Here is an 8,020-nt window from a genome sequence, read left to right on the forward strand (position 1 = left end):
CACCAGCAGCAGCAGGTTTTATTGCAACCAGAATCACCTGGTCTTGTGTGGAAAGCTCATGAGGCAGGGCATAGAAGTCAGGAACAGCCTACCTCTTCCCCCACCTCCCAATCAGGGCATCCAATGAGGCTGAAGCAGAAAAAAGAGGTCCATTTCAGTAGACCCTTGCCCCAAAAGCACCGAGGGAAGAGGGGACAACTGGCAATGGCAATCCAGGTGACCCAAGATGCTCAGGACACTGAGCTGACTTCTGCACGTGGCCCCTGTGGGTTGTTAGAAGAAAGCAAGATGGCATTCTGAGCCCTTTCGGGGGAGGGAGGGAAACAAAGGCCCAAAGTGATAATCACTGGCATCATCTCAACTGGTGCCCTGCCTGGTCAGCCAAGGGGCCTATGTGGGGATCTGTACTCGGTCCAGGTCCTGATCCATGATCTGAAGAACGTCATCTAGGATGGAGGGCCCTAGGTCCACGTGCAGAGACAGCAAAGAGCTGGCATGGGACAGGAAGGGCTCCTCAACTTCTGACTCTGGGGTCAACCCATTGTGGGTTGAGCCAGCTTCTGGAATCCTCCAGATGTCCACATTTCCTGCTTCCTCCGGGGAGGGCTGTGGGGAATGCTGCGGAGTCTCCAGGTGCAGGCGAGGGGGCTTGGGTGGGGCCTGGGCTGTGGGCAGGGTGAGGGCCTGGGGACCACCAATGACTGGGAGGGAGATGGCATTCTTAAGCAGAGGTGATGCCCCGTTGGGGAGCTCCCGCCCACACAGCGTGGCAGTACGGGTGAACTGGAAGGGGAGGTCAAAGCTGCCATCCTCCTCAGGCTCTTCCACTGCTGTTCCTGGCAGGAGGTGGAACTTGCCTTGCAGGAAGGAGATGTCTCCAAACATGTCATCACCACCACCGCTGCCGATATGAATGGTGTGACGGAAGTCCCCCAGTGGTGGGCTGATCATGTCTGAGGATAGCAGGTCCCGCAGCTTCTCCTTCTTGCCCTTGCGGCTGCCACGCTTCAGATAGATGGGGACCTTTGTGGACATGGTGACCTCAACACACAGTATTGACTGCCCAATCCACAGCTTGCTTGTAACGCCTCCTCTGAAAACTCCCAACCCAAAACACTGCCTCCAGAAGGCTGTTCTTAGATGCTAGGATTTTCCAAAGGACAAAGACTAGAGGAAAGATGTCAAAGTTGGCCCAAGGAGTTAGAAAAAGGAAAAATAAAGACCACTAAAGTCAGGGTGTGACTTTCTCCCCAAAATCCTCTTGGGAGAATTGAAGGTGAAGATCTTGTTCAGCTGTAATGTACTTTTGGTTTTGTCCCCAAGGGTCTCTCCTGAGTCCAGGGCTGAGGAGCTGAAACAGAAAGAGACATATAAATCAAGATAGAAGCAACTATCAAGTGTTAGGCACAGTGGTGCATGTTTAGAAGCCCAGCAGTGGGGCAGTGGAGGCAGGAGGATCAGGAGTTCAAAGCCATCCAAAAAGCAAGCCAAAGCCAGTGTGGTGGCACACACCTTTAATCCCAGCACTCTGGAAGCAAAGCTAGGAGGATCACTGAGTTCGAGGCCATCTTGAGACTAGAATGAATACCAGGTCAGCCTGGGCCAGAGGGAGACCCTACCTAAGAAAAACAAACTGACAGACAAAATTTAATAGAGCTGAGCTGAAAACCTTCCTGAAAACCAGCTGACAGAAGGGTGGAAAACGCTATGCTACATGCAGCTCTATGGAAAGAGGTCATGAGTGGGAGTAAGCAACAGTGGACACTACAAGCCTTAAATTTGGTCAACCAGGCCAAATAAGCCAACAGCTGCAATAGTGGCATGTTTGTTATGGCAGACACCAACCACTTTTTGTTTGTTTTGTTTTGTTTTTAGTTTTCGAAGTAAGGTCTCACTCTAACCCAGGCTGGACAGTGGCCTTGAACCCATGGCCATCCTCCTAATTCTGCCTCCCCAGTGCTAGGATTAAAGGCGTGTGCTACCACACTGGCTCAACCAACTGCTTTTTAGTTGGACTGGAGGCCCACTCCGTAGGACAGAATACATGCCTGGTACTGAAATCCTAGTCAAAAGCTTATGGCGGGGGAGGTCACGAGATCTAGGAGTATAATGCCTGCTCTTGTCTGGCTAAATGTATATATTATGCTCACCAAATTGCCCTGTAAGCATTTTACTTGACGTTTATACCCATGTATTAATTCTACTCTCACTTTTGGTTAGAGAAGCTTCTCTTTTCAGGTGGCAGTGACCACTGGGATGACTCAAAAGGTACCAAGGTGCTGAGAAGGGGACACAAAAGAGTGCTGAACACCAAAACATCGCTATCACACCTTCCAAGGCTCAGGGCCCATTAGGGAAGAGGTGGCAGAAAGAATGTAAGAGCCAAAGGAAGGGTAGGACCGCTTACAATGCAATCGTTCAGACACAAATGGGTCCCAATACCCGTGACCTCACAGTGCCCAGCACTACCTTCACAAGACCCTCATAATAGTTGGAAAAGTGTCTACAGTTCAAGTGCAATAGCTGAGGCCCTTGTGCACCAGTTCTCTCTCTCTTGCTCACTCTCTCAAAAGAAAAAGAAAAAAGATGACATCAAAATAAAACTAATTGAGAGGGAGGCGATATGATGGAGAGTGGATCTCTTAAGGGGATGGTGGGGTAGGAAAGGGAATTATCATGGTTTGTTATCTATAATCATGGAAAATGTCAGTAAAAAAAAAAAAAGTTTTAAGGGCTAGAGGGATGGTTTAGAGGTTAAGGCATTTGCCTGCAAAGCCAAATGATCCCGATTCAACTCTCTAGGATCCATGTAAGCCAGATGCACAAGGGAGCACACGTGTCTGGAGTTTGTTTGCAGTGGCTGGAGGCCCTGTCCCTGCCTCTTTCTCTCTCTCTCTCAAATAAATAAATAAAAATTACAAAAAAAAAAAAGTTTAAGACGGGTGTGGTAGTGCATGCTTTAATTCCAGCAATTGGGAGGCACAGGTAGAAGGATCAGCATGAGGTCATGGCCACCCTGAGACTACATAGTAAATTCCAGGTCAGTCTGGACTAGAGTGAAACCCTACCTCAAAAAATAAACAAACAAATCCAAAAAACAAAAAAAACAACAAAAAAAGTTTAAAAATATGTAGAAAAAAAAAATTAACCGGGCATGGTGGCACATGCTTTTAATCCCAGCACTTGGGAGGTACAGGTAGGAGGATCACCGTGAGTTCGAGGCCACCCTGAGACTACATAGTGAATTCCAAGTCAGCCTGGGTGAGAGTGAAATCCTACCTTGAAAATTTTATATATATGGTAATATATATTTTATATATATGTTAGAGCTTTAGCTAAGCATGGTGGCACTATACCACTACCCCCTTTAGTCCTAACACTCTGGAGACTAATGCAGGAGGACCCCTAAAACCTAGGGCTACAGATGAGCTCAACGCCAGCCTGGGCTAGAATGAGACCCTGCCTGGAAAAACAAAACAAAACAAAGGAAAAACAGAAGAAATCTGTAACACTTGTCCCATCATTAGAATATGTTATATGTGTATAACATAGATAAATGCAAAGGGGTGTTTGTCCAAATGCTGACAATAGTTATTTCATTATGGTATAATTTCAGGCTGATTTTCACTTTCTTATTTATTTAACTTTTTTTTTTTTTTTTTTAGTTTTCCAAGGTACAGTGTTGCTCTAGCCCAGGCTGACCTGGAACTAGTCTCTGGCTGGCCTTGAACTCACAGCAATTCTCCCTAGTGCTGGGATTAAAGGCCTGTGCCACCACACCTGGCTTTTCCTTCTTTTCTTGAGTTGCTAGGGATCAAACTCAAGGCCTTATTCATGCCAGGCAAGGGCTCTACCACTGAGCTGTATCCCCAGCCATCAACTTAATAAGCATGTGTTATTTATATGCATGTATTATTTATGTAGTTGTGAAAAAACAAAGCTATTTTTAATGTGGAAAAAATAAATAGACTATGAATAAGTGTCAACTGTTAACAAAAAAGGAAGCAGAGCCAATATACCCTCTGGTTCGGTGGTGGGGTGAGGGTTTATGCAAGACCTGATTGGCCCCATACAAGCACATTTAAATCCAGACACAGAATCCAATAGAAAAGACACAGTGATGTGTCCAAGATCCTCCAGCAGGTAAGGGAAGGGTCAGGATTCAAGCCAGAGGAGCCCACCCTCTCTCACTGCCTCCTCCCCCCCCACCAGACCAGCTTGAGCAAAGGAGATATCTGTCATTTCCTCTGCCTCGTTCTCCATCCTGGGCAGGCAGAGAGTGAGTGAGCAGGAGGGGCAGGAAGGAGGCAAGAGGATACAGGCAGGTCAGAATCCTAACTCCTGCCTCCCCCAACATGGGTCTCAGGAAACCCCACCCCAAGGCCGGACACCCTAGGTCAATCATGCTGAACCACAGAGGCAGGACATCTTGCTCCTCCAGAGCACCTGCAGCTCAGCAGGAAACAAAGGAATGACTCCCCTGAGGTGGGTTCCACTTGAGCCTGGAGAAGCTGTGGGGAGGGGAGACCTCAGGCACTCTGGGTCTTGGAATCCCATCAACTCATTCATCCTGTGACCACTATGCCAGACCAACAGCATGCTGACAAGATCCAATCTGTTCTTTCCGCAGCCCAGCGAGACACACTAGGGTAGCTTTTCCTTCCTTCCCACTGAGAGAGATTTGCCCAGAGCCTGGGCCAGGTCCTCCCTCCACCTCCATTTCATCCCAGCAGAGCGCCAAGACAGAATGAATATTTCCACGGCAAACTGGGAGGCCCTGACAGCTGTCTCACTCAGCGCCAGATGTACCCGCCCAAATCCAGATGTAGAGAAAACCGAGGCTAAGGGGCAGGGCGGGGCCAGCAGCAATCACCCAAGGGACAGCTGGGAATTACAACCAGCAAGCCCTAAGTATTCGGATTTGGCAACCACAAGACCCTAGCCTCCAGACTGCCATGCAGTTCCTCACGTTAATTCTCCCAGCCATACTGCAGTGGGTGTCATTGCCCTGGACAGAGGCTGGAGCTGAACCTAAGAGATGTTAAGGAACTTGACCAAAATCATCTAACTAGCAAGAGGGCTTTGGTACCCAGCCTGGTTCATGTGGTTCCGAAGCAGTGGGCCACATAATGGTGATGCGCTTGGGGAGCAGGATTGAAATCACCCAAGTTCTCAGGTCTCCTCCATCTACAACCTTTGCTGCCTCTTCTCTAGAACTTGTCCAGAGATTTGAGAAGGAGCTCTGATTAGGACAAGGCTGGCGGCCGGGGAGGGGCTTCCCGCAGCAGTGGGAGCTATCCCAGCTTGGTGGGTGTCCCTCAGAGAAAATGACTTCCTGGAGGCAGAGCCCCTTCTGGTCATGAGAAATATTAAGCCACTGCTCACTAGGGACGCTCAAGAAACAGCTCCCTGGCCCCGACCTTGAAGTCAGGGGAACTGTATTTGAAGCCAGTTCTACCCTGGGCCTCGATGATCTTAGGTAAGCCAACCCTCCTCTCTGGGATTCACCTTCTCCATCTATAAAAGACTAAACATAAAGCAACTCATTGCTAGCTTGCAAGTGAGAGGCCACTGCATAATAGGTCCGCGGTCACTGTCAAATGGATGCCTGGCATATAACCTGCAGAGCGTTCCTTGAAGTACTTTTGCTGTTCTGGCAAGGACAAATAACCGCTACAGGCGTCGTCCTCCTGCAGCCAGCAGGGACAACCCCAACCCAGAGGCTGGCTCCCCGGCGGCGGGATATTCCCCGGGCCACGGCGCAGACCGGTGCCAGGATCCTCAGTCGCCAGGTGGCGCGCGCGTCCCCGCTGTCATGCCGGAGACCCGGAGCGCACCCGGGTCCCCAGTGCGCCTCGGGCTCCGAGCTGGAGACCCCAGAGGAGCTAGCTGCGCGTACCAGATGACGGTTGGTTCACACGCATCTTTTTCTCTTGGTCATACGTTAAGACAACCGAGGGGGATGGGGAAAGGAGACGATATTGGGGACCTTGCCCCTGTCTCCAAGCTCTGGGGGAGGAGCCTCCGCGAGTGTTCTCCTTGGCCTGGACGATGTCCGAGTGTCCGCTCGGCGCAAGGCCAGACAGAGTTCGGGCACGCAGGCTCCCGCCCTTCCCCGCCGGGTCTGGCTCCTAAGCTCCGGCGCCAATCCCTCCCGGGTCCCCAGCCTGGGCGCAGTCCAGCTCAGCGCGGATCCCTTTCGGGTCACCGCAGCCGCAGCTAGAAAGAGGACACCTCACCGTAGGCTTTAACAAACAAAAACAAAACACGGGGCCTCGGGGCCGCGAGAGGACTCTCCCGGGGGCCCGGGGCTGGGGCGCGGGCCGGGGGAGGTCACAGGCAGGACCGCGACGGTCCAGGGGCGAGCGGGAGACGCCTCGGAGCCCCAGGCGCCCGGGGCCAGACAGCGAGCGCCACTCGGACAGGCCTCTGGCGCGGGGGCTGTAGGCTGTAGAATCGAGGCCCGAACTCACCGTGGGGAAGCTGACGGCGGAGCCAGGGAGCGGAGCAGCGGCGGAGCTGAGCTGGGAGACCCGAGCCGGGCTGGGAACTCGTGGTCCTGCGGTCCCCGCCCTCAGCCCGCGGGGCCAATGACAGCACCGCCCAGTCAGGCCCCGCCCACCCCGGCTGCCTAGCTCGGAGCCTCCCGGGGGTTCGCGAGGGATGGGAGGCCCGGATCCGTTCCCTGTCCGGGATGGCCTCCGCAGAATGCAGCTTTTGTCGGAAGCAGAACCCTTGACTCTGGAAGCGCCGGGGGAGCCGGGGTCGGAAGATCGATTTCAGCTTGCACTGTGCGTTCGTCCTTGGGCCGGTTCCCTTCCCTTACGGGCTGGGTTGGGGGAGGCGCCCGTCCACGTATGTTCAGTAACTGCTACGGGAATGAATGGGGCCTTGGCAGCGCCTATTTGAACCTCTTTCAAATTTAGGGAGGAAGAAAGGGAGGAGAAAGGGGGGGGGGATTATGGTACTGTTATTTTTTTTTTCTCCCTGTCCCTCCCTTACACTCTAGCCCAGGCTAACCTGAAGCCCTGCAGCTCAGGGTGGCCTTAAACTCTCATCCTCCGGAATGCTGAGATTCCAGGCACGCACCACCAAGCCCTGTTTATGGTATGGCTCTAGAAGCTGGAACAGGAAGGGGTTACAAGCCAAGGACGGTTTCAACCTCCAGAAGATTGAAGAAAAGGAAAAAAAAAAAATCCTTCTCTGGTGCCTCCAGAAGGAAAACAGTTATGCTCACTGCTTGGTTTTGACCCAATGCAACCTTTGTTGAACTTCTCACGTCCAGAATGTGGGATAATGAATTTGTGTTGTTTCAAGGCCCACAAGCTTGTGTGAATTTCTTTGGGAAGCATCAGAAAAGGAGTACAAGGAAGTTCCAGGATTTAATTTTGAACCTGCTCCAGTCCTTCCTCAGCTTCCCAGGGATTGGTCAGGTGGACTCTACCAGGGATGGTCTTGTGGCTTGGAGATAGCCTGATATCTGAACAGTGCAGAAAGGGGTGTGTTCTCCCTGGGCCACGTTGTAAGTAGGTGGGCTGTACATTAAATGTGTGTCTCCTCCCACCCTGGACGGGAGAGAGGGTTCAGTGGTTAAAGGCACTTGCTTATAAAGCCTTTGGGCCTGGGTTCCATTCTTCAGTACACACATATGGTCAGATACACAAAGTGGCTCATACATCTGGAGGCCCTGTCACCTTCATTCATTTCTCTTTCCCTCCACCCCTCTCCTAGCAAATAAATAAAAATTAGAAAATAAGGGGCTGGCACATGCCTTTAATTCCAGCACTTGGGAGGCAGAGGTAGGAGAATCGCCATGAGTTCAAGGCCACCCTGAGACTACATAGTGAATTCCAGGTCAGCCTGAGCTAGAGTGAGACCCTACCTTGAAAAAGCAAAAGAAAAAAAAAAAAGATCCATGAGGTGGTACATGCATCTGGAGTCCATTTGCAGCAGCAGGAGGCTCCGATACACCCATTTCTCTCTTTTTCTCAAATAAATAAACCAGGTGTGGTAACACATG

General features: G+C 51.4%; 1 protein-coding gene across 1 annotated transcript; it reads right to left on the reverse strand.

Annotated features, from left to right (window-relative positions):
• Cdc42ep2 (CDC42 effector protein 2) lies at nucleotides 1-6,575 on the reverse strand. The gene is made up of 2 exons (XM_004656661.2): nucleotides 6,474-6,575; nucleotides 1-1,351 (listed from the first exon to the last, which is right to left on the reverse strand). The coding sequence occupies exon 2, from the start codon at nucleotides 1,033-1,035 to the stop codon at nucleotides 391-393; it is 645 nt and encodes a 214-aa protein (XP_004656718.1). The 5' UTR covers nucleotides 1,036-1,351; nucleotides 6,474-6,575; the 3' UTR covers nucleotides 1-390.
• Between the last annotated feature and the right edge of the window lie 1,445 nt (nucleotides 6,576-8,020).

This window comes from Jaculus jaculus, chromosome 1 (genome assembly GCF_020740685.1).
Source record: "Jaculus jaculus isolate mJacJac1 chromosome 1, mJacJac1.mat.Y.cur, whole genome shotgun sequence".
Classification (NCBI taxonomy): domain Eukaryota; kingdom Metazoa; phylum Chordata; class Mammalia; order Rodentia; family Dipodidae; genus Jaculus; species Jaculus jaculus.

Coding starts and splice junctions, on each gene's coding strand:
- Cdc42ep2 (XM_004656661.2), bottom strand. CDS start 1,035: ATGTCCACAAAGGTCCCCATCTATCTGAAGCGTGGCAGCCGCAAGGGC.